Below are 26,706 nucleotides of genomic sequence, written 5' to 3'. Positions count from 1 at the left end.
GATACTGATGGGCTTTGCTGGACCCTCTACCCGCCATAAGCTGCCTCCGTCTCCTGCTTCAAATCCTGACTGCAACCCACAGTGCCCTAGGCGGCTGTGGAAGCCCAGCAGCCTGTCCCCAGAGCCGGCGTGGGGAGCTCTGTGTTCAGCTGCCTCTGCCAGTTACACACCTGCTCCTACGTGCTCCTGCTCATGTCTTTTTCATGCATTTATCTCATCTGTCCAATTAGATGGAAGGCTGAACCATACCTCCCTAAGATAATTAAAACGTACAAGGCTTCTTTTGGAGGAGGGTGGGGTGGAGGTCTGGGGACTCTCAGGTGGGTGCTTGGTTTCCAGGGAAACTACCCCTTCAGTTGATACCACCTCTGCCAAAGTCAACGGCGGAGGGGCTGCCCTTAGTGCAGAGCCCTCCTGACCCCACCCAGGGGGCCGAGTCTCCGGATACAGCCCTTCTGGGACTCGCCGGGTTTTAACTTCCCAAGGGGTGGCAGTGGTTTCTCTGCCATGTCACTGACAGAAGCAGTGAATCTCTCTATAAGGATCAACCATTTGAAGCAGGGTGACACTTGCCAGAATACATTTTCAGGGACTGTAAATCAAATTCTGAGCCTAAACCACTTGACAGCTCTTAAAAATAGTCGGAATCCATATTAGGCAAGAAGAAGAGGCAAAAGAAGACTTGATTGAGGTTTTTTAAAAAAATTTTTTTCATTTTAGCCGCCACTTTATTTTAGCTTGCTGACAGCTACCTTTCCAAATCGAATCAATTTGTCTGTAGTGTCTGAAACCTAAAATTAGCAAAATCATTAATGGGTGATGTGCTCTTTAGAATTTTCACTGGTGGAGAGGGCCTGCCTGCTGGGTGCCATGGGAGCAATGGTCCACGGCTAAGCCCCACAAAGCTCCCCACCTACCTCCTGTATATGGGCCACGATCCCGGCCTGTGTCTCAATGTCCAGCTGTTTGATTCTTTCGATAAATTCCTCTTTCCTCTCACACTGTGGAGGGTTACAAGTGTTAATGAAACTGTTTTACAAGGGCAACCTAGGGCCGCCAGAGCCACAGAAATAGTTTCAAAAGGAGACACCTACCCCATCCCTGGCTTTTTCTTCTATAATCAAGAGTGCTCTGCCCTCCTACCAGCCAGCCCCTCACACTGAGGTTTCTCTAGAAGCGGCTCAGACTACGTATAGCACAATCACCTGGGGGGGTTGTCTTTAAAAACACCGGGGGGTGGGACACAGACAAGCTCTCCAGGGGATTCTTAAACAAGTAAAGATCAAGAACAGCTGGTTTAGGGCAGCAGTTGGTAAACTTCATCTGTAAAGGGCCAGATGGTAAAAAAAAAAAAAAAAAAAAAAAAAAAAAAAAAAAAAAAATCTTAGACTGGACAGGCCATGGGTTTCAGCTCTGCTGGTGTAGTGTGAAAGCAGCCACAGGTAATCTGTAAAGGAATCAGCATGGCTGTGTCCCCCTAAAACTTTGTTTACAGAAATAGGTGGCAGGTCAAATTTGGCCCACAGGTTGTGTGCTGACCCTTGCTCTAGATGTTCCTACACTGGGGACAATTTGCTAATGGCACCCGGCCCCAGGGATCCCCACCTGGCCTCTTGCCCAAGGTGCCCCGGTGCTAGAAATGGTTGCCACCTAAGACGGTGTCACGTCTCTCGCAGGAACCCTGCGACCTTCCACCCTATCGGGCTGAAAGCAGCTTCACTCCTACCTCACCGAAGGGGGTGTTTTATCCCCACAAACCCAAACCTAAGAGCCCTCCTCTCTGCCCCCTGCCCAGTCCCTACCTGGACAGCACAGCCCAGCACCAACAGCAGCACCTTCTTAATCTCCTCCATACTCTTCCCTAAATCAAAAGAGCAACACAGTTAATTAAGCTCAACTGTTTGTAAAATTTCACCAGTGATACATACAGATCTGCTGCAGGGGGAAAAAAAAAAATCAAATAAACTAAAAAAAACCCTCTCTACCCAGTGATATACACTTAAGGTGTACACACTCCATCTGTCTTCTCCATATGGGTTTGTTTTTTACTTAAACCAAATGAGAATGCCGTCCATAACTATTTGTGGCCCTTTTCCGTTCACATGTATCATAAAATCTTTCCATGATAATTAATGAACATGAGCATCGCTTTTTAGTGTGTGTGGTAAGCAAAGTACAATGGATGAGAACAGTCCCCACAGGAAAATACTCAATCGACTCTGAAATAAGAACGGACACAAACTTGCCTTTCCATCCTGCAAAATCTCATACAGACGAAGGAGAAGAGTCAAGTGAACCCCCATGCTCGTCACCCGCTTCACATTACCAGCATTTTGCACATTTATTCCATCTCCTCCCCACCGCTGCTGCCTTTGTTTCTCAACGTCTGGCTGGAGCAACCCCCAAAGCAAGTCCCAGACACCACACACACATCATTTTTGATGGTCTCATACTTACTTTGTACAAAGGCCACAAACGAATTCAACCACTCACTTTCCAGAGACCTGATTTTTCAATATTTTAATCTAAACGATGCTACAAAGAACATCTTACAGCTAATTCTTTATGGACATCCTGACTCCCTCCTTCAGGATAAACTCATCTTTCAAGCTTTTCCTACTTCCAAACTGCCCTGCAGAAAGGCTCTGACATTTTTCTCTCTCACAACCAATATACCGTAAGTTCCACTTCCCCACGCCCAGACCAACACTGTTTTACTGCTCCTTCTCAGCTTTGCCAATCAGGCCAGAAAATCCTATTTCATCATTTTACACTGTGTCTTTTCCATTATGCTTGAGGCCAAATGCGTCTTCATCTGTTTATCAGTTTCAGTCACTTAAATAAACAGGGTCAGGATACAGGAGCTCCAGACCTGAGTTGGTCACCAGGAGGCCTGTGACGGGAACAAGCCGTACTTTGTTTCCCAGTCTCTGTTTCCACATCTGTGAAAGGGAGGCAGCTGGCCTGGGTGACGTGCAGGGTGCCTTTCGGATGAGAAGCTCTACGGTTCTCTGCCCTTTTCATAATATCCTGTTCTCTTTGGGGGGAGAAGGGACATGCTAGAAAAAGCACTGTTTTCCTGAAAGGCTTACCAACACCCACTCACATTGTGCTAAAATGGTCCAAAGCATCATCCATGACACCTGGGATGAAGAAAACCAAACTCATGTTCAAAACTAGTGCTGTGGTTCACTTCGGGTCCTTGGGTGTCAGGCGTGTACGGAGTAACATGTGACTTCATCCTAATATCTCTCACCTGAGAAATAGCTAAAAACAGCTTTTCCTGAGATGACATTATTATGGTCGAGTCTCAGAACTGGGGGCTTGGCATCTCCCTTCCCACCGCCTAGTCTGAATGTGGGTGGGATGGGCTGGGGGGCTGGACAAAAGGGTCCCTGCAGAGCACTCAGATTCCACACTCTTAAGAATCAATCAGGTCTGGTGTTGCAGATCAACCCATGATGATCAATCAAACCTTCTCTTTGCTAATAAGTGTAGAACTTCATCAATGTTTGAAACGGAAAAATTCTCAAAGACTTTATTGGATTTTTTTTCCACCTGAGGCCTTTTATTTGGCCCAAGAGGCTCTAATCCATAGACATAAATACGTGTACCACCACAATGACTCACTTCTCTATGAAGGCTGAGGTGGTGATCAGTCACGGTTTTAGTTCTGATACAAAGAAAAGGACATGCCCACCAGAGTATTAAAAATTCCAATCAGTCTCACCAAAATCTTCCCCTGGCGATAGTGCTCATGCCAGCCCACGTGGCTGTCCTCACCTCTCTCCCTTCACGGTCAGTCCCCAGATGACTGGCAAGGGACCCTCGTAAGCCCTTTGGTGCATATAACAAGTACAGACCCCCGCCCCCGCAGCTGTCACCAGCTCCTCGTCTGCAGTGATTCACCTTTCATAGGCCGTGTACCTGGTGCTGTAGCCAGCAGAGCTGACACACAAGAAGAAAGCATTTTAAGGGCCTTGGATCAGCTCAAACAGAAGTCAGAGCTCATGAAGAAGCTTTATGTACTCTTCACAGCAAAGGCCCCAGAGGACCTAATTATATCATACTCTGGATAACTTAAACAACTCCGATGATCCCTTCTCCCAGCCTACAGCAGACAAAACCGGCAAATTAAAAGTGGAAAGGAGCACACGAAAGGCCCACTGTGAGTAGCGAGAGGATAAGCCGGTTATCCGATAGCAAGGAAGAGACGAGAAACCCTGCACACATACACGAGGGCTTAAAACTACAGTCTGAGGCTGTTCAGTGAAAGAATGAAGGGCTCTGCTCCCTCAGCATCCTGTAGTTACACACAATAACAACCGTGAGTCATTCATTCATTCCTTCCTTCATTCATTTACACCCATCAGACAGCAAGAAAAAACTAAATCTGATCCAGAGCACTGTTGGAAAAGTATGGAATTCCAGTTTGTTAGGTTTTGTAACAGAGGGGGAAAAAGGATTTTAAAAGCAGAGAATTAATTTTAGAAAAATGTTCAGGGAATAATTATTTAAAATATGCTTTTTGGTGGTGAACAGGGCACTAGGAAATTCACCTCTGCCTTCGTTCACGTGAAGTGGTGCTGTGCTCATTCTCACCAAGCTAAGTGAATAAAAACATTTGCTATTAACAAATGTATCCTGTGGTTTTTACCCCTACACAAATTCCTAGGAAACTTAAAAAGAGAGAGAGAGAGAGAGAGAGAGAGAGAGAGAAAAGCAGAAGTTCTCTCATTTCTCATGGAAAGCTGATGCCCAATTTCTCTCAGGATTTCTGCTATTTTCAAAATCTACCAGATTGTGGGTTTTGAATAGTTCCAAAACACATCATAAGACTCTCTACCGGGTCCTTGCCGGCAAGGATGGCTCAGTGACACAGTTACACAGGCAAAGAAGAAACAACCCTACAGACAGCTCCCTCCCAAGCACCTACTAGGTGCTGGGTGCTTGCTGAGAACATACCCATAATCAACACAGTCCTCTGAGCTCAGACCAAGAAAACCAGCAACTTCTATGGGAACCCAGAGGAAGGGCAACTAGTTTGTAGTGAAGATCAGTCAAGGCTTCCTAAAGGAAATGACTTCTGAGCTGAGACCCCAGGATGAGGAGAGATTTGGGGGCTTTCCAGGCACAGGGAATAGCACATGAAAAGGCCTAGACACAAGAGAATATGGTGCTGCTTGTCAAATTATAAACGCTTTGTGCTTAAGCTTATTAGAGTGGGTTTTCATGAGAAATGGGAGGCAGGGTAGGAAGCAACGTGGATTTCTGTACCTAGTGAGTCACAAGCAACCAATGGGTGGGGGGAGGGCCGAACACATCAGACACCCTTTGCACCTACCCACAACCCCAGGGGGAAATCCCATGACAGCCTGAGCTAATGGTCGAGTCTAAGAAAAATCTTACTTACTTACTTTACTACCTGCTTCCTGGAGTCTTGACACAGAGAAACTCACTCCAGCCTTTCTTAGCAGAAACGGAATGCATATAGGCTGACCTAAATTATACATAAAGCTACAGATGTGTGTAGCAATCAGCTTCCAAAACAGAAGGGAAACTGATACCGCACGTGTGATAAAGGTGGACCTGGGGATAGAAATATAGTGGGGCAATTAAAGTACACCAGCCTCTAAAATGTGGAGACTGAATCAGATCAGGATTGGAAAATTCCCTGACTTTCTAATCTTGAGTCTGTGGCAGACATACCTAGTCAATCATAACACTTTCTTACCGAGCCTGGAAGGAGGCCTCAGAATCCTTCTGAACACAGCACTCTCGATGTAGCCACTGCCTGACACGCAATGAAAGCTGGCACATGAAACAAAACCCAGCTTCCATGCCTGGTACACAATCAGTGGGGTCCTTTTGGCTCTACTCTTTGATTCCCTAAGATGCAGTCATTTGAATGTTCATACATTCTCTGGATACGGAAAATCAATCTTGTGTATAAGTGATCACTGGGGTGGTCAAGGTGGGGATTTAGACAAAGGAAGGCAAACAGCCCTTTCCAGGAGGACCACAACCCCAGAGGTCCTGGATCCGTGAGTCGCCGGCCAGGGTGAGGGTTTAACCCTCTCAGCCTGGAAGGACTGACCCACTGGAGTTAATCCTGCCCTCCCCAAGTGCCCTTCACGTCTACAGTCCATTACAGCACTTTCATATAACATGCTATCATTTGACTTAATCCCCAGAGCAATCCCCAAAGGCCAGTATTAGCTCCATGTTACAAACAAGAGGAGGCTCAGACAAGCCGAGCCACAGAACGGAGATTTGGTCACCAGCTGCTCTCTCCTAACTCGCTACCAACCCCCTCCCTGAAACTGCCATTATTTATTTACATTTCCTTCCAGAGCAGGGCTCTCTCTGGTTTAGCGTCTGATCCCCGTGCCACAGGGCAGGTCTTTAGCCAGCGTCTGCTGATTGAGTGACTGATGGTAACTGTTAGCATTTCAGTTTCCATTCTTGTTGGGATGGAGATATACGTGTGTGTGTGTGTGTGTGTGTGTGTGTGTGTGTGTGTGTGTGTGTGTGTGTGTGTGTGTGTGTGTGTGTGTGTGTGTGTGTGTGTGTGTGTGTGTGTGTGTGTGTGTGTGTGTGTGTGTATTTTTTTTTTTTCTCTTAATAATTCTACATTCTGCTCTCCTCTGACTTATGTGCTGGAGTCAACCACTCACTGTGCTTTCCCTGGTTTCTTAGTTAAAAACCAGTCATTTCATAAGGATGATTATGGGGCTGTCTCATTGATTTGAAGATAGCACTGCACTGAACGTGACCCTGTTTCTCCTCAATGCATAATGACATCTCAAGACTCACCCGCACAGGCACAGTTCTATGGGCCCTCCTGGGGGCTCTGCTTACACTGAGAAGAGCTGTTATTATTTTGACACGGTTACCTTGGGTTCCATGAGGAACAGTGTGGACGGTAATTCCTCGCGGGTGGGCACTTAGGGACCCTCCATAATACCCGTCCCAGGTCATGGGATGGGAGGCAAGCACCTCTACATACCACCTCACAGCCTGGAGAGCGACTCCTAGGAAACCCTCACTTAGGACTTCTTACACCTAGATCGTTACACGTGTGACCCCCACCAGGCGCTCCCCGTTAGTCATTCAGCAAACGTTTATCACATGTGGACTTTGCAGGCACGAAGCCACACGTCTGTTGGAAATGATGTGGGTGGCTCCAGAGCGTACCCTGACCCATGGCCCTGTTATCCCACCGTCTCTCCTTCACCCCCACCCCAAGTCTGCCCCCACCCGCAGGGATCCCTCACACCACCCCGTGTGGGTAACGAGAACCTCTGCCCAGATGCCGCAAGGCAGCCGCTCCCAGAGAGCAACTTCAACAGCTACATCAAGCCCCTCAGACAGCGCCATCATCAAACAGGACGCCTTAGCCCAGCCTGCCTAGGCTGCAGAAGCTGAGAACTAATTCATTCCCTAGCACCAAACGACTGAAGATCAGAAAAGGAGCAGCAACCACAAGAACGCAGCTTGCGACCCAGAGTCTGCACTGGCTGCAGGTGAGACGGTGGCAGAGGCTGGAGGTGATCTGAGAAAGGGTCCCTCCCACGCACCAGGCAGAAAACGCAAAGCCCCAATATTATCGGTGAACACAGAGACCTTTGACAAGTAAGAGCTCATCCCTCCTCCTCGGACAGCCACGGCCACAGAGAGCAGTCCCGCTGGACGCCATGCACGGTCGTGCAGCCGGGGAGCCCCCTCTCTGTGTACAGCCCATCACTAGGAGGTGACCAAACAAAGTCTGGTTTCCAGGCAGGTCCCGCGGCTGCTCCGAAGGCTGGCATCTGGCCACGCTCTAACGACTGCTGTGCTTGCTGCTAACCAAGCTTTTCACGTTCCTAGAAAAGCTAAGTGCTGGCACTCAGCTCAAGGGCCCAGCAACCCCCTGCGCTCTACATGGACCGGAGAATTCATTTCTCAATCCAGCAGGCCGCACAGAAGCAAAGAAGCAGGCCGCAAGCCATGCCATGTGAAATCGCGTGTGGGCGCTTTTCTGAACCTGCTCCCTCCAGGAGAAAACAGGAAGCATGAAGAGGATTGAATGCCTGCAAGATTAGCTTTTCTTTATTTACTTACTTCTTCCCTCCTCATTTAAAGGACCTAAGGTTTCTGCAAACACGAAAGTTTTATATATATATACAAACATGATCAGAATTCAGGAGAAATGAAAAAATAGCTTAAGGTTGGGAAAAAGAACTCAAGAATCGCTCATTAACACCTAATGGCAGACCCTCGACCCACCACGTCACTTGGCAAGCAGGGCACTGGGGCGGGCAGAGCCACAGGAAGGTGGCAGGGGAGGGAAGGCAGCCCGCCCGCTTTCTAAAAGAACAATCTCAGCGGCAGGAAGACTGTTTGTAATAAACCAGACTTGGAGGCCTCTCTCCGGTCACCGGGGTTGGAGGTGAGCCAGCCCCTGGGTGCACTGGCCCTCAGGGGTTCCAGCTCGTCATCAAAAGGTAGAGCGGTGCAGTGAGGGAAGGTTTCCATGGGATCCGAGAAGCACATCAAGGATGCCCTTGATAGGAGAGCAAGTAAATCCTAGAGGGTTAAATATTAAATTCCAAGGAGTTTCAGGAGTTCCGTTTCCCGCTGGCCTTTGAAACCTAAACTTCAGCTGTGACAGAGACTTCCTCCCTGTGCCCTGAGCTTGCCGCTCCTCATGGGACTGCCAGCACACTTCCACGCCTCTGAACTTGTCACACCTGGACACCTCCCTCTGCTGCTCTGTCGAGGGTTCTTCGAGGCTCTGCCACATACCGCCTCCTCCAGGAAGTCTTCCTGACCTGCCCAGGCAGAACTGATTGCCCGCCTTGCACTCTGTGGGACGCATGCTCGCACCGCTTCTCGCCCTGCAACAGGCTAGTCATGGACACTTTCCTCCCCTCCTGCCCCAATGCAGACTGGGGGCTCCTTGAACAGAGACAGCCTATTCGTCTCCATGGCCACCGGACCCATGGCGGGCATCTGACAGAGAAAGCTGGAGAGGGGCTTGGGCTGAGCTCCTCTGTGAGGAGGAGGGATGCAAGCGCGTTCCCGTCTTCTATTTGGGAGGGTCAGAAATTGGCCTTCTAGTGTCTTTGGCCAGAGCAGCAGGAGAACGGAGGTCTGCAAGAGCTGTGAAGGAAGGATGTTTACAGAATCTGGGGGCACAGGATCTCAGACTCCTCAAGGTGCTCTCTCTGTCCCTGGAAGCCCCTTCTGTAACCGTCACGAGAGAAAAAACTGAGGACGAGGACCAGATCACCGAACAGCAATTAATGGGAGGCTATCCTCAAAGGTTCCAGCTGTGTTCACAGACATGACCCAGTAGGGTGCGAATACGGGATCAGCCCCTCCTTGGACCCGGGAATCTTGCCTGGCATTTAGAACTCAAGAGACACCAGGCAGAATAATGACAGTGGCTGGTCCTCCTGCTTGGAACCAGTGGCTGACTGTCCACATACCTAACCATCTGCGTAACTTACGGTAACAAATACATCTTTTACCTATGGGACCACCATGCTGTGTGCCTCTGAATGAGTGCCCTCCCCTCTCTGGGCTGGGTTTCTGCACCTACATGGCTCCACCCTTTCCATTCTAAACAGCTTAGGAGTGATCAGCAATTCACAAGTCTGAAAACCACTACTGCACTTGGATACAAACCTTGGAAGAAAACACAGTGCTCTCTTCCAGCATGATTGCTCTATGATTCATTGCAGAAATTAATTTGCTAACACCCTGGCTTCTTGTCAGACAAATCTAGTCTTTTTCGTGTGTGTGGCACAGTGACAGGCCTGGCTGCTGAGAAACCAGAGCCTGAAGTGCTGGCCAACGCCTTCCCTCATTTTAGAGATGCCGCGGACATTGTGATCTCTTGGTTCTCATGTAGAATACACTCTTTGATAAGCCACGTAAATATGTTTAATGGATGCACAGCTGGCAAGATGGGGGTGCAGGCAGTTTTCAGTGCATCATTACCGGCCTAGGGCAGCCACACGCATGGTGGTGGGCCGAGGTCGACTCTCACTTGACCCTGACCATGGACACTTGACCGTTGTATCTGTGAGAGCATGTGGTTAACATTTGTAAGGATCACTAGCTTGATGGAAGAGGGAAGTGGGGACAGGAGAGAGAAACGACAAAGTGGGTCTCCAGCACTTATGCTCTATTTATTCAGCACCTACTATGTGCCAGGCACTGCTCTAGACACTTAGAAGACATTGGCAACAACAACAAAAACCCCCAAGATTCCTGCTCTCATGACAGATTACATCCTAGAGGGGGAAAAATAAGCAGTGCAACAGACATGGAAAAATAAGTAAATGAGAGAGTATACTGGAGGGCGTTAAGTGTTATGAAGAAAGGGAAGGCAGAGCAGGATAAGAGGGCTGGGAGTCCTGAGGAGGAGGGAGGGATGCAGCTGCAAACAGGGAGGTCATCAAGATGGGCTGCACTGAGAAGGTGGTATTCAAGCAAAGACTGGAAGGATCTGTTCCTGTGAGAATCTGGGAAAAGCATTCCAGGCAGAGGGAACAGCCGGTGCACAGCACAGGGAGAAAAGTGACATAATCTAACTTTCTAACAGGACCGGCCGCTGTGTTGAGAACAGACAGCAACAGACAGCACGGGGCAAAGGTAGAGAGGCAGGCAGACAGAAGGCCACTCCGGTGCTAGCCAGGAGGATGGTGGTGGCTGGAACCGGTGGGCAGCGGGGCAGGAGGAGAGAAGAGCTCAGCTGTTTGGAAATTAAAGCCAGGGCACTGCCTGAGGAATGGGTGTGGGGTAGGAGGGAAGGATACGTTTTGGCCAACTGGAAACAAGACAAAGGACACCCTACAACATCCAGTCCTGGGGGTCCACACACAGCCCAGCCACCGGGGAAGGCTTTTCTGCCACACGCCACTGTATGGACGTGAGGGAGGGTTAGAGCAGGGTCCTGCAGGACCCCAGGCCAGGCTCCAAGAAGCGGCATCGACAGTAACGAGGCGCTGGACAGACGCTTCCCTGCGGACGGGTGTCCAGGGAGATGATTATAAAATCACACACAATCAGAGAGGAAATCCAGAGGTCATTCGAGGTACGAACAGGAAATAAGAGAATGGGGATTGGGGGCCAGGAGGGCAGACATTGAGGACAGATTTTTAAAGTACATGAAGTGTTTTCTCACATTCATTAAACCATCCTTGAATCCCACCCAGGGTAGGAAAAAAGAGAACATCCTTTTGTCTGATGGGTGCAGGATGATAGACATATAGAAAAATCGTCTAATAGTATTTAGTCATGACAGCTTCCTTTTTTAGGTCAGAGGAAGGGGGATAAATGTTTGGTGTCTTGGGATCATTTAGAGTGAGTGTGTGTGTGTGTGTGTGTGTGTGTGTGTCTGTGTGTCTGTGTTGTGTGTGTGTTGTGTGTGTGTGTTTTGACTAGATGTTCTGCTGGGATCTGTCCTGCCCCTGCCCTGGCTCCACTGAGATGCATTTACCAAAAACAAAAAATAACCGAAAACTGAAACGTTATAAATAACAGTACAGTGTCAACATCAGCCAAAAAGAGCACAGGCATGCTCCTGAGCCATGTGGCAGAATTCGTAAAAAAAAAGCCTCCCCACAAGAAAGAAACCAACTTTGTTCTTTATTTTAAAAGAAACCCCAAATGCTTCACGCATCTATTTTTAAAATTTAAAACAGAAAACACTATTCCACAAATATGTCTCTGGCACTCATGTCTGCGTCTTCTCGCTGGTGCACCTCTCCTGCCAACCTCCTCTGCTCTCGGAGCCCCCCGACACTCCTGTCAAAACCTACCCATGCGTGCGCCCAGCTCTCACCCCTCCAGCCCTGGCTTCAGGGGAGGCAGCCCCTCCCCTCTCAGCAGAGCCCGCTGAAGCTGCTGTCAGTCAGGCCCCGCCTGCCAGGGGCCTTCTGAGCTTGCTGCAGCGGTTGGGATTCTCGTCCTTAAGTTTCCCAGGGCTCCCCATCTCATCTCTCCAGCTTCTCCATCAGAACTGGGGCCAGAACCTCTTCAACTGATGTGCACTGATTCTATACAGTGCTGGGGACCAGAGGGCAGGCAAGTCACCTGTCACCTTGAAAGCGGCTTCCCCACGGTGTTCTAAAACTGGATTGTTGGGGAAGGTTGCACAACTCTGTCCATTCATGAAAAAAGAATCACTAAGTTGTATACTTAAAATAAGTGAATTTCGTGGTATGCAAATTATACATTAATAAAGCTATTAAAAAAAAAAAAAATCAGCGTCCACATCTCTGCAGGTGTTTCTGTCCGGCGCCAGACCCGAGGTGCGACCTGGGTTCCTTGCATGTGGACAGTCTCTTGGCCCCATGTGGTTCAAAGGGGCTAGAACAGAGACTCAGCTAGGGGGAGGGCTGGAGCCAGGGTTCTGGCCAGTGGAGGTGCCTGCCGGAGAAGGGGCGCCCAGAGGGCAGGCTTCCAAATGGCAGCCGGCGGTGGGGGGGCACTGACAACGGGAAGGTGGCAAACTATGCAGTATGATGGGGTGATGGGGTGACAGGCTGCCTGGGTCGGGGAGGAGGACGTGGTTGGTATTAGGTTGAGTCATATGCCGCCGTCATTTTTGTAGGTCAAATGGTTTGGCTGAACACTGGCAATCGCCTACAGCTCAGGCTCACACCTGTCCGTGTGTGAGACGGACGGGAGCTCGGGCTCGTGGGTTGGACGGAGCAAATCCCCAATCGGCCCCTCTGCTCACGGGCCACGTGACTGCGGGCTTGCCACTTCAACTCTGTGAGCTGCCGTTCTCTCATCTATAAACGGGATGGCACGGTCACAGCCCAGAAGCACACTTTCCTTTCCATCTTTAAACACGTGTCCAATGCCCAGCACACAGTAGGCTCACCAAAGGCTCAAGCAGGGAGCATCCTTCTCTCCTGCTCCGCTGCCTTCCTCTCCTCATCTTACGATGCTGTCTCTAGAGCAGATGGAATAGTAGAACTAAGCCTGAACCACCAAGCTCTCCGGGCATCTCTCTTCTAACGGCAGCCCCTCAAATAAGTCAGGACAAGCAGCACAGTTCTGCTCGGCAGAGCAGACCCTCACTTTCCTGACGTTCCTGCAGAAACACAAGAGTCCCAACTGTCCCTGGAGCCCAGGGCGGCATCTGGCGTCCCCTACCTGGGGGAACCATGAAATAAAGCCAGTAAACAAATGGCCCTAAGGCAGAGCTGGGGGTGGCGTGAACCAAGGGCTCCCTGTTATTAATGTACCAAGTGGGGCAGGGTGTTCACGGCCAGGGGCCACCAGGTGGGCCTGGGTGCGCTCTGCAGAGCCAATGTGTGAGGCTGGGGGTGCTCACGGGTCAGCGGCGCCGAAGACGAACAGGAGGTCAAGGAACTCCCTTCCTTCGGCTCCCGTAGAGAAAAAGGGAAGTGGGGCCCAGGAGGACCCAGGAGGCCCGCCTCCACGAACAAAGTGATTAAGTGCTCAGCTGCCCTCAGCCCGGTGGCCCCAGAAGCTGCTGCTTCTCTCAGGGCCAGGGCTCCTCTATGAGAAACGTCCTCGACGGGTCACTTGGTACACTTCTCCTTCGCTCTCCAGCCAACTGAGCTCACGTGGACAGGAGCAAGGACAGCCAGACTCCAGGGAGAGCAGGGCGAGGAGGTACCGACAGAGGGAAGCTTCAGTTCCTTCTGCAAAGCCTCTAATGTGGGGGATCCTTCCTGCATTCCTTGACTCCACACCTAGTCCAGGAGGCTAACGAGGTCTCCACGGGAACCAGGGAAGTTCCAGTCAGCAAGCACATCTGTCCCTGGGGCCTGCAAGCTTTCATCCATGAGCCATGGGTACAGGTGTACGCACACAAATGTGGAGGGGAGGAAATCTATCACCCTGTTTAACCAACCCAGTGTCTTAACTGTCAGGTATGGACTAAGCTCTGGCTCTCTGGAAGGTGTCCAGGAGGACATTTCAGTCTTTCAAAGTCACACCGAGTGTCCGAGACTAGGACTTAGAACCTTGCCCACTCGGGCCTCAGAGACCAGAGGGAGACATGAAAACAGACACACGACAGGATGTCCCGGTGAGATCTACCGTGAGGGGAATAAAGCAGCACAGGATCCCAGCGGAAGGGACATTAGCTCCCTCCAAAGATTCTTTCCTGCCAACAGAGACCACACCCCACGATGGTGTGAGGAGAGACCGCTGGGGGTCCACCATACAACTCAGGCCCCTAAGCCCGAGGCCTCGCCTGCCTCTGTGCTCGAATCCCAGGGGTCAGAGGATATATTCTTAAGGAAGAAACGTGCTCTTGGCGTGATGCCTCAGGGTAATAAACCCACCCTTTACAATCACACCCGAATGATCACGTGCTTTCACTGTGCTGGCTCCAAGCTGGCAGCCAGAGCTCTGCCTCTGACAGCTGCCCAGGGCCGATGGCACTGCCCAGGCTCTACAGGGGGTGGGGTGGTGTGTCGGGCGGTGGCTTTCACTCACCAGACAGCGGGTCTTTGCCAATCATCAAGACATTGGGCAAATTCATTACGATCAGCTGCTGGAGAACTTCCTACAGAAACAAAGGGGGAAAGGATACCATTAAGAACAGAAAACAAAATAAAGACTGATTAAGACAATTACAGTTTACCAAGTTGCTGGATGAGTGTGCCAGCCATTAAACAGTAACTATGAAAACTCTATATAACAGGAAAGAATAGTTAAGATACCAATAAATGAAAAGTCAAAAAAGCTAATTGTGCTTCCGCCTTGATTATTACCAAATAAAAATTAGGTCTGCGTGTGTACAGAGACTTTGGGAAAAAGAAGATATATCAGATGCTAGATTAGCAGGATTAGGAATTTCTTTTTAAAAGATGTCTTTATTTTTACGGTATGGTTTGCTTGTGCAATTAAAAAATACAGAATAAAGTTTAAAGGGATGCTACTGCGTCTTTACAAGCTGACGATTTGGGATCTTAGCATTCAGCAGGTCTTTGGTACAGGCTGTAAGTGAGACTTCTCTCTTTTCAGCAGTGACTTCCCTGGGGGAGGGATAAATCACAGCTACTCTGTGCCTGTCAGAGAGGGGGCACATGGGAAGTGAGATGCCTTCTGCCCTCACACCAAGGGCCTCTGAAAGAAGGCCCAGGCACCAGCCATCGGCCATGTCCCCTTGAGGTAGGGATGGCTAACAAAGTTTTCCTTGGAGCGTGCCGACCCACCACTCATGCTTCCCAGAGCAATTCTCGGGGCACGTTGGTCTTCCCTGCCCAGATGTGCCTTGCTTTTCACAAATCGGAAGATAAAAAAATCTAATTTTACAGAAGACAAGCAAGGTAGTAGGATTCATAAGTATTCTTGGTCTTACAAAAGTGGTCACTATAGAAACTCGTGACCAACAAAGCTCCTCTTATGCCTTTAAAAAAAAATGTCTCCATTGAGACACGACTTTTTTTCCAGCAGTCGCTCTACTGATGACGTGATGAATCTCTGTACTCAGTACACTGCCAACCAGCACTGATGAAGAAAAAGGGGACAATTAACACAGTCGGCTAATCCCACAGGGCCCAGCTGGACACCTCAGAGCTCTCTGAATCCTGAGAATGGTGGCCTAGGCAAGCATGCCTGGAGAGGCCAACACCTTCACAGAATGTACAAAATGATTTGAGCCACCCTCCTTATTATCTTTCCATGGCTCCTGCCACACCAGAAATTGAGGGGAGGGGATGCTAAACCAGGAGGAGTATCCCCACTCCCAAACACACGGGGCCCCTCTGCACTCAGTGTTGGAGGATGTCTTTCTTTACGATCTGAGGTCACGTGTCACCGCATCAGAGGTGGCCAATGTTTTCTCAAACAAGTCTCAGTGTTGGACAGAGTCTGAGTTGTCTTACAGCTTCAGCTCTCCTTCAGGGCTTGGAAAAGTGGACTCGGAAAAAACTGTTTCTCAATTGAATGAGCTCACCAAAGGATTCCACAGTCCCTGCCTGGGGGCAAAACACACACTGTGAGTAAAATCAGGTAAATCCACTTCCAGCACAAGGAAGGACTCCCAACCAGATGGGTCCATTCTGTCATGGAGTCCCTATCCAGCCTCAACACTAAACTCAAGTGCTCAGCCCAACTTCTAGAAGATTTCCTTCTTATCAGTGTCCAACCAGCTACAGCCCCCTTTGAAGTCTTGGCTGGTTTCCTCTGCCATGGTCCAACTGCCTGGAGCACCAGCCCTATTTATCAGGGTGCTTGAAGAAGGGTGCACACGTTTATGAAGGAGATACAGAATGTGAAATCATCTTGAAGGTCTCTGCAATAATGCAAAGTGGTATTTTTATGCTAATGATTACCTAAGCAAAAGACTGCTGGAAACACTGCTAGAAAACATTGCTGGAAAATCCATGTATTCTCCTTCCAAAACTGGATGGTTAATTTCGTCTAATCAGTATTTTCTAATTTTCCCACAAGAAATATGTAACACTTGCACAATTAAGAAGTAATGTTTTATTAAACATAAAAATATGTTTTTATGTTTAATAAAAACAAAAAAAAGATGTTTTTTAAATTTTTTTTTTCATTGATGTGTTCCTCTCAAAACATCATGGGCCTCCCAAAAGTTAATCCAAAATTTGGGGGCCAAAGATACCCCCAAGACCTTAACTGCTCCCCCCAAAGGACCACCAATCACATTTCCAGCAAAAACAGGCTCAGAGGTTTGAGTACCAAGGTCAGAGCTGGCCGGCAGAAATACAACATGAAACACATTAATTTCAAATGTTCTAGCAGTCACCTTAAAAAAGTAAAAAGAAACAAGTGACAACATACAAATAATATACTTTAATTAAACCAACATTTCCAAAATGTTGTTTCACCACATAATCAGCATAAAACCATGAATGAGATACTTCACATTCTTTTTTCACACTAAGTCTTTGAAATCCAGTGTGTAGTTTACACTCACAGCACATCGCAATTCAGATGCTAAACTGTCATTGGAAACATGATCTGAATAAGCAGAGTCGCATACCAAAGTTGTTCCAAACACACTTAAAAATTTTCCAGTAACTGAATCCAGTATCAGCTTTTAAATCTAAATAAATCAGAAATTCACTTCCTCAGTCACACCAGCCACATCTGGAGGCCCCGCCAGCCACATGTGACATGCTAGTGGCTGCCGTGCTCTGCAACACTGGTGACAAGGGGACTCCCTGAGGAAAGCTGAGCAAACGCGTCCCCTCAGGGCGGCGGGGCCTCCAGGGCGACAGGCCAGGCCCTCCGGCTAGTGGGGACGTGAGGAGGCTGCTGACGAGTGGACCCTCCTGCCTGGTACGCAGAACAGAAAGCCACTGTGGAGACCGCAGCTGACACACCGGCCGGCTCGGCGGGCACTGGTCACACCCCGGCTGGCTGCGGGAGTGGGGACGGAGTGAGGATGGAGAGCACAGGCCCCAAGGTGTGCTCTGAGTAGCCCCCAAATTTGCCAACAAGCCTTCCTGGTGCCACCCGGGCCTTTGCAAAGGCAGAAACAAAGGACACTGTCACATCCCGAGGCCAGGATGAGGGATGAGAGCACACACGAGCCTTGCGGCCTCTTGTCTCATGCCATCCTTGCAGCCTGATGGCAGGAGGGAAGAGTCAGGCTTGGGGTGCAGCCTTCCCAGAGACCCCTGCCCTCCACAGAAAACTGGGCTGCGGAGGAGGAGGAGCAGGGTGGGGGATGGGTTTAAGCACCGAGATCCAGAGCAGATTTTGTACCCCCGTCCCCTCTCCTCCGTGCACCTGCTTTAGGTTTGTTCTGAGATCCTAGTATAAGATGCCGGGGAAACCCCAGATTTTCCTTTTCATAAACGAAACCGCACTAACTGCATCCTGGAGGGACCTCATTGCTAACCACTTTAAACAAACTAAAAGAAAAGTCACAAAAGTAGGTCAGAGCAGGGTGGTGGTACTTGGATTCTCATGTAGCAAGGGGGCCGGGGCTAGAAAGCGCTTTGTAAGTACAAGGGGAAAGAACCCACCCGACCCCACCCAGGCTGCAAATCTAAAATTTAGGATCTTATCAACTCTGAAGTTCCTCCCACGGCTGTCCTGACACAAACAAGGCCCTTACACCTGGGGGAGGGATGGGGCGGGCAGGACACTCTCCAGGAAGCGTCTGGCACACCAGCTGGGGGTCCCAGGGGCTGCATCTGGTTTCGCACACAGTGTCAATAAGCCCAGAGATTGCCCTCGGATTGACAGCTTGCCCTGATTGACAGCTTCCTGATCTGGACCCTCCAGAGGCAACCTGGGGGGGAAACAGGGAGTGCCAAGGGGCCGTCTCGAGGCCATGGCACTGGCTCCCAGGGGTCACGGGTGTAGAGAAGCTCTCAGAACAGAACCAGGAAGCCGAGTGGAAGGAAGACGCTCCCTTCCTCTTAGAATCCTCTCATGACAAGTACAAACGTACCCAGTGGGGAAAATCCGGGACACGGGAGGGGGTGCCCCAGTCCAGGCTTCACAGGTGACGGAGCTCTGCTAGTGGCAGGAAGGATGATGCAGGAGGGGGAGAGCAGATTCCAGAGGCACCAGGCCATGCGCAGAACTCACACACGATTACAACTAAGCAAGCGGCCTTGGTGGTGGCGGGACCTCCCAGCCCCCCCAGAGTAAACGAGACCAGCACCCAGGCGCGTGGCTTCACTGAACCCACGACACCAAACGCTTGTCCCTGCCGGTGAGCACGGCTCCCCACGTGTCAGAACCCAATATGGGGCCCAGGCTGCGATTCCCAGCTGGCTCTGGGGGTCACCTGGGCCCTCGTCATCCCTCCTGTCACCAGCCTTCACACAGGCCAGCGCTCCAGCCTAAATGTTCCTTCCTTCCCAAACTCCCTCAAAGCTCACTCCTCCCAAGGAAGCTTCGAGGTTTCCCGAGTGCCTGCACGTTATGGGTGTCGGTGGTGTTAAGTCCTGAGATAACAAGATCTGGGGGCTCCGTCACTGCCCTCTGGAGGTGGGGCTCTGGGAGAGGCAGGGGGACAGGGGGAGGGAAGGCAGAGGCTGGGGGCCGCACAGCAGGAGCTGGGAGGGACCCCAGGACAAGCCTGGACGCCTCACTCCACCTGGTCTGTCCCTCGGGCCGGAGGTGACCTGCAGTTCCCGGGGCTTGCAGGCGAAGCTCATTTTCTGCGTGTCGCCCAGTTGCCTCCATCAAATTGTTCAGTCCCGGTGGGAGATGGGCCTCCTAATTCCTTTCTAGCCAGTCTCTATCCAGGACTTATAAATAGAGCACCCACTGAGCCATGGCAGTGAACGTCCTGGAAGCCCTCAGATAAGCCGTGCTTTCTCCAGGTCCTCCTCCCTTGGTTGGAACGGGAGGATTCAGCTCCGGCCCCCCCCAAAACCGACCCCCTCAACTTACCTCTGAGAATAAGTGTGTGTACCCCAAACTCTTAGCAAGCTGACTACTTCACCACAAAACTGTCAACAGCAGAATATTAAATGGAGGCTCTAAAACACCCACCTTCAAAATACAAATCCAAGTATAACGGGGTGTGCGGTAAGGAAGCAGCACTTTAGTACTTGTGCCACAAACTGACACTGGGAAATGGTTAGGTAATGGAAGATATGGCCGCTATCCCGGTTAGGAAGAGGGCAAAAAATGCTTAAATGAATAAAAGGATACCTAACTGAATGTAAAAAATTAAAAATATGCTAAAAAAGAAGAAACCCTCAAAGGAAATATACTAAAATGACAGAACCCTCTCTATTAGAGTGATCAGGACAAGAGCAAGCTTTCCCAACATTTAAAGAAGATTCTGTAATGTGGTTCTAACACCTTAAATTATTTTAACCCTGTGGCATGGCTTCCCACAAAGAATGTCAGCAGCATCTATTTACCAGATATTGAACCGTGAACATGACAGATCCACTAAAAAAAAAAAAAAAAGCCTTTCTCCTGAGACAATTCACAACGTATCCAACATGAAAAATGCTGTGGATTATTGGTTCTTTTAATCACCGCCCCCCACCCCCCCAATCAAACTGTATTCCAGCATCCTCCATCAGAAATTGCAAAGCCTCCATCGGCCGGGAAGAAGAGATGCCAGCCAGGAGAACTGAGGGATGAGGGCAGAGGCTGGCTTACAGCCCTGGGCCCTGCGCTGGGACCTGAGGCAGGAGGCCCTGCGGGAAGGGGTGGGCTCCCAGAGCACCAGTCCCTGGAAAACGGAGGCTCAGGAATCCCGGAGAAGTTCACCCACCGCCTGAGGCAACGTAGGGGCCTCACTGAAAAGGCTTAAAATCGTGCCAAGGCTCATGTCAACCTTTGTGCATGCTCAAACAGAAAGGTCACTTTCTCCGCTGGTGGAAGAAATGAAAGGTCCCGGAGAGTTGCAGGGTGGAAACACTCTGAGTGTCTATGGCAAAGGTTATCTTCAGTTTCCATTGGAAACACTGGGATTGTTGGATTAAGCACAATGATTTCACGACGAAATGGGAAGAAATCCTTTTCTCTTGCCAAATGAATTTTATGGCTCGACATTTTGCCAGGAAGGAAGAATAAACGCTGCTAAATGCCTTGAGTTTAGGTGCACGGAATGACCCTCCATGAGAGTTTGAAAAGGGGTTGTTAATACAGAGGAAATGAGAGGGAGATCCCAGAGAAGTTAAGACAAACACCCACACGAGGCATCCAGGAAGAAGATGATGCTCACGGTTGCCAAGGAGATCAGGATGGTGCAGAGAGCAAAACTGTGCAGTCCACACAGCCCAAGCAACACAGAGACCTATCCAATACTGAGAATCAGTAACACAAGCAATAACAGCTTTGAGTGCGCACCCAGCACACCTTTAAACCTGGGGTTCAGATACTCAAAAACACATACTGAGCGGCCTAGCTGTGAGCTGAGAACTCTCAGCTGGCGGAAAAGGCAGGGAGGTAGACCGTCACAGCACAAAATGACAGGTGTCAGAGCAGCACAGCACGGGGAGCACTGCCAAACTCTGCCCAGGCAAGTCTGGGAAAACGTCTCAGAGGCAGCAGCTTCTAAGCTGGGCTGCGGAGAATGCTTAGAGTCCCGCAGGTGAAGGAGAGAGCCAGGAAATGTATTAGCTGCTAAGTGTGGCCAGCAAGTCAAACCTTTGGTTACAGTGTACTGTACATACTCTGCAATTCCCACTGGGGCGCTCTTTCGTCCTCACACATCACTGGTCCCGATCACCACCAGTCAGAATCCTATCCATCCTCTGAAGTTCAGCAAAAATGTCACCTCCTCCATGAAGCCATCCTTGATGCCCTTAATCACATATGATTTTCTTTCCCCTCAACTCCTAATGCTTCACCCGCCCACTTCTGTGGCACTTTCACATTTTGCCTCGCCAGTGACTCCCCACACACAGGCAGCAAAAAGCAGCTAAGTGACAGCTGACAAAATGAGACTGATCAGAAAATATTCCTCAAAATTTATACTGAGTGCGGTTTTATTCTTTTTTAAGTCTCTTTTTTGGAAGTGGTGTCTTCTCTTTCTCACATGAACAAGGGGACCAAGTCCTGAAAACTAACTACTCTGCTCCACTATTACAAGTTACTTTACTCCCCTGTTAAGTTACTTCCTATTTTACCTAGCCAAATTGGCCACCATGTGCCTGAAGATCTCACGGCTTGTAGATGTTAACCAAAGTTCAAAACATCTCAAAGTGAATTTGTAATGCTGGTTTGAATATGCCAGGCTTTCCAACTGTAAAATCCCAAATGTGATAGTTTTATGAGGAAACAAAGCAAAGCAAGGGGAATTTAAAATTCCTAAACAGCAGACGTGACTCAGATGGGAAAGGCACCACACGTGTTCCAATGTCCCCAGCGTCTATTCCAGTGCCCCGAGAGAGGAGGAGAGACTGCAAACCCCACAGCCGTAACTCTTCCAGAAACCGCACAGCTAAGGTTCACACAGGTGAGGTGCCTCTGGGATTCTGAAAGGCCAAGACGCTCACACGGACAGACCTAGAAAGTCAGGAGTAGTATTCCTGGCAGTCTCTGCACACATCACGGGGCTTATACTCCTGCCATCGATTAGCACTCCTCCGGACTCCCACCTCGATTTGTCCAAGAGGGGTTCCTGAACTCCCTTCCACAACATCCTGGCCCAAACAAAAACACACACAAACACAGGGAGGGTCCCCTCTCTTTCCTCCTCCCAACATCATGTGAAGTGGTCAGGATGAGAATCACTAGCATTTCCACTCGGAGGGAACCACAGCACAACGCTGGTAACGGGGTTTAACGGCGGGATGCAGAGTGAGGGCCAGGTTGGGTGCTCTGGGCTGGTGAGCTTTCCCCGAGACCACAGACCGGGGCACTTTCTAGAGTTACGCTTGTCTCATACCTAGTGACAGCCTGCTGCCTCCACCCCCAACCAATCATGCCTCCCACGATGCTATCCCATCTGAGAGCAACAGGGACTTGACCCCCAAACGCAGCGACACAGCCCACGTTCTGCGATGTTACAGCCAGGAGAACGATTTTTTTTAATTTAGCTGCTGAGTGGAGACGTAAGCCTGATGATTTATCCTTGGCCGCCTGTTCAGAGACGGGCCCACGGGCCACGTGCTTGTGATTCCATCTGGACGAGGGGCTCTCGTTTCCGCCACGTTCCCTCCGACTGGGGCAGGAAGCCCTGGTGAAATGAGTGGGTAATGAAGTGCTTTTATGTTAAGAGACTGTCACGTAAAGCTGCTGATAGACTCAACCCATCTGTTCCACCTAGTTTCAATTAATCCTGGGGTCCCCAGGGCTTGAAACTAGCTCAGGTCCGCACAAGCCCAGGAGCACCGGCTCCCCTAATGAGGCCACACCGAGTCTCAGAACCCAGCGATTTAAGGCCACCAACCCGGGCCATCTGTGGTTCCCAGATCGTCAGAAAACCCCCTACCCCTGAACACTTGGTGACTGCCCGTCCTCGTGGCTGCATTCACAGAAACAAACCAAGCCCAGCCTTTGTTCCCAGAGAGGAAAACAAATATTTCCTTTGAGCTGACCCAGGAGGAAGAGATGTGTGGGAAGGAACACCTGGAAACTCAAACACCAAGTGAGGGCAAAGCTACTCGCTGTGTGACCTCAGGCAAGTCACGGTCCCTCTGTGAGCCACACCCTCATCCGTAACAGGAGGGGGACCACCTCTAAGGGATGTCTGGCTCCTTTAGAGGGAGGGTGGGGTGAGGGTGCTGGCACATCTTTACAGTTACTAACTCAGGGCTGCCAACTCTGAAAACAGCCAAGTGCCCACATGTCCCAGAAGAGCCAGGGGAAACCCACAGGGACGGGACTGGAGGACAATTCAAATGTCCCCGAGAACGCCTGCCACCCTCCCTTTGGGTTGCTCTGATGCTAGGAAGCATCTGTGCTGAGCCCCTGGACCAAGGAAGGTGGTGGGGGCAGCTCCAGAAGCACGGGCAGGGTACCACATTCATCTCCTCTGAGAAGAACTTCTGCCCATAAATGGTGTCTCAGGAACCATTTTCCATGGTAAATACAAGCCTCGTCACCAGCGGCTAAAGCTGGGCTCTAGGGAAGAACATCTGCGGTGAGGCCACCAGCAAGCAGAGGGCCAGCGGGGGCGATGGCAAGCTGGACCCATACCACCCCAGCCAACAGCGGAGGGTGGTGAGAATCAGCACTCAAAACCAGCAGAGGGGGGCTTCCCTGGTGGTCCAGTGGTTAAGAATCCGCCTTCCCATGCAGGGGACGCAGGTTCGATCCCTGGTCGGGGAACTAAGATCCCACATGCCGCGGGGCAACTAAGCCCACACGCCACAACTACAGAGCCCACGCGCTCTGGAGCCTGTGCGCCGCAACTACTGAGCCCGCACGTCGCAACGAAAGATCCCACATGCCGCAACTAAGACCCGACACAGCCAAAAGTAAATAAAAATATTTTAAAAAAGAAAAAATAAAACCGGTAGAGCCTTATAGATTATCTACGGAACACAGAAACCGAGGCCTGGAGAGGAACGTCACAGGGGTGTAGCATCCCCATTTGGGTCTATAAAGCCAGGATTTCTCAGCTCTGCCCTAGGGCTCCTTTCCTCTGCCCCAAGGAGCTCACTTCTATTCAACAGTGTCTACTGAGGGCCTACTACACGCCACGACCAGGCTGCAGTGGGGATCTGGGGGACGGAGAAGAAGGACTTAGAGGTTTAGGCAGGATGGGGAGGGAGGGCGGGGTCCTATCCTGCCACTTCAATGCCTAGAGTGGCTCAGGGCTGCCCTGTCCTCTCTTCCCAGCAAAACAGCAGCATCCGTGCTTGGGGTTGACGCAAAGAACCCTATCTTATGGTGGTGAGGGATCCTGAAGCTACAGATCAGCAGCTATAGCGTTCCTTTCCTTGGGCTTCTTGCAAAAGTTAACATTTTTGTTGATGGGCAGGCAAGGGAGGGCACGGGGCTCACAGCCGGCACCACCTTTAGGCCAGAGCGCAGCGTGCGGGGTCACAGCAGGGTGGGGACGCCCGTCATGCGGGGCTGGTGGAGGCACCAACACCACCAGGTCCACGGGACCCATCCTGCTCCCCTGCACCCTCGCCAGGTGGCGGCTCTAGGCTGGTTTCCTGGCACCTTCTGCCCTGGGCACGCCCAAAGAGCTCAGCGGGAGAGGGGCGGCCGTCCCCTGTCCCAGCAAGCAGCTGCGCTGGGGATCATGCGTCTCTGCAGCCACTGTGCCCCACTCTGCTCCACCCACCACTCAGGGCAGGCAGGGCCGGGCCGGGGCGGGCGGCACACCCCGGCAGCCCTTACCCACTACCCGACGGTGCTGCGCCAGTCCCTCACTCCCGGGGGACACGGGGGAGCAGGAGGGGCAGAGTGTACGTGGGCGCATCAGCGGCAGGTGGCAGCCTGCCAGGACCTGTGAGGGCAGAGAGAGGCAGGCAGGGAAGCCAGGCCACCGCTGCCACCACAGAGCGTGGGCATTGCAGGCCTCGGGGCATCACTGCTCCCGAGTCAGCCAGGCCTAACGCCCATCGCCCCAGGGCAGGGGGTGGCGGGCAGGGAGAGCAGAAGGGTAGCCGTTCACTCTGTTAATTACACCACGGTATTTCCTGGGCACCTACTGGAGGTCAGGCGGTGTGCTGGTCAGGTGGTGGTGGCAGAATACATAGACAAGACCTCTGTCCTCAAATCTAGGAAATGCAGACAGACGGACAAGCTCAACAAAACCGAGAGGGAGCAGTGAGGGTGTCCAGGGTGTGTGCATGGGGCGGGGCCCTGCCCTCGGGGAGCCCACAGCCTGGCAGGGGACGGGCCTGCTGGCAAGTCTGGTGCCCTAACAGAGCGGATGTGAGGCATCTGAGCTGGGGGACGATGGGAGCACACAAGAGGACTAATCCAGAAAGGCTTCCGGGAGGAGGGAGCATTCAGCTAAAATGGAAACAAAGAGCAGGTGCCATCCAGGTGGCAACAAAGGCAAAGGAAGTAACAGAAGACCCTCCCCCACCCTGTGTCTCCCCCCACCCCACCCCCACCCACTGCAGCCCCAGAATGGAGAAAGAGAAGCCCTGCACAGGGAGCTGGGGCCTGGCACCCTCTCTGTGCTTATCTCCACAGTGGCAGCAGTGGCTCTGGAGTCCCCTAGCCAGGTCCACCGCCAGCCTATCACTGCTTCAACCCCCCCCAGGTGGCTAGGCAGGCGGGTATCACACCCAACCCACAGGAGCGCCTGGCATGTAGTTAGGCCCCCAATGGGCGCTGTCCCAGACATGCTCAGGGAGAACAAGCACGCCTGCCTCCTGCCTCAAGGGTCCCAACTTAGAACAGCCCTGCGGTGCACACATGCAGGAGGGCCGCAGCGACTGGAAAGTGAAACCCATAAAGAGACGGCCACAGCTACTGGGGTGCAGGGGCTTGTCCTGGAGATCCCCAGGCCCAGGGAAATCCTCCCTACCCCTGGGCTCAACCACACCCCTTTCCTGCTCTATCCCTCGGGGCTTAGGGCCAGGCAGGAGGAGGGGTTGAGCAGGAGCCTCTCAATGTCCCTCCTTTGCTCTTGCTTTCTCTCTTTTCCCTCTGGTCTCAAGAGGAAAAGCATACACACGACAGTTTCTACTGCGAAGGGTGGCAGAGGTTTCAACTCTGAAGGGCTGGCGGGGTGCTAGGCTGAGAGTTCTAAGTGCAGGTCTTGGCTCCAGGGGCAAAGTGTGCATGGTTGATTAGCGATCCCTGCCTTGGGCACAGCAACAGAACTTGAGCCTCAGAGAATGGTCAAGGCTGGAGAAGTGGGTCAAGTTCTGTGGGAGCACTGAGGGAGCAGTGAAGTCTCCGTGGCGGATAAGGGAGCGAGGTGAGACCGTATTACTGCTCCCCTCGCCCCCGCGTGCCCCTCTGAAAAAGCTGCCGGTGAAACAGGTGGTACAAGCAAACAAATCCTGCAAACCAGTCACTTCTCGTCATCATGGGAGTTTGCAACAAATGGTCAGACTTCACCCAGAGAGCAAGAAACTCTGGAAGGTTCTTTCATTCTGTCACCAAAACTTATTCTATAGCAGGAAACTGGGGGAGGGCAATTCAGGACACAGCTGAAAAACTGGGGAGGAGAAAGGTTAAGAAACGAGTTTGTAATAACTACCATCTCAGCAGGAAGTGAAAATCTCAACAGATGGTATCGACTTCAAGGCAGCTGTCCACGCTGGGGGGGTGGGCACCTGATGCAATCCCCTCCACCCCTACACCCACCTCCAGTGCCTCCTTCCCTGCCCAAACCCCTTG

General features: G+C 51.1%; 1 protein-coding gene across 1 annotated transcript in view; it reads right to left on the bottom strand.

Moving 5' to 3' along the window:
• CCDC88C (coiled-coil domain containing 88C) overlaps window positions 1-26,706 on the bottom strand; it is a 122,847-nt gene that overhangs the window by 57,158 nt on the left and 38,983 nt on the right. Inside the window, exons 4-6 of the mRNA XM_068555346.1 lie at window positions 14,476-14,545; window positions 1,803-1,861; window positions 918-1,001 (exon numbers count right to left, since the gene is read on the bottom strand). Coding sequence (XP_068411447.1) covers window positions 918-1,001; window positions 1,803-1,861; window positions 14,476-14,545 — 213 coding nt within the window. The remainder of the gene's footprint in view (window positions 1-917; window positions 1,002-1,802; window positions 1,862-14,475; window positions 14,546-26,706) is intronic.

Source organism: Eschrichtius robustus, chromosome 1 (assembly GCF_028021215.1).
Source record: "Eschrichtius robustus isolate mEscRob2 chromosome 1, mEscRob2.pri, whole genome shotgun sequence".
NCBI classification, from domain to species: Eukaryota; Metazoa; Chordata; class Mammalia; order Artiodactyla; family Eschrichtiidae; genus Eschrichtius; species Eschrichtius robustus.
Note: the sequence above shows the minus strand (reverse complement) of the source record. Positions and strands in the feature narration are given on the sequence as shown.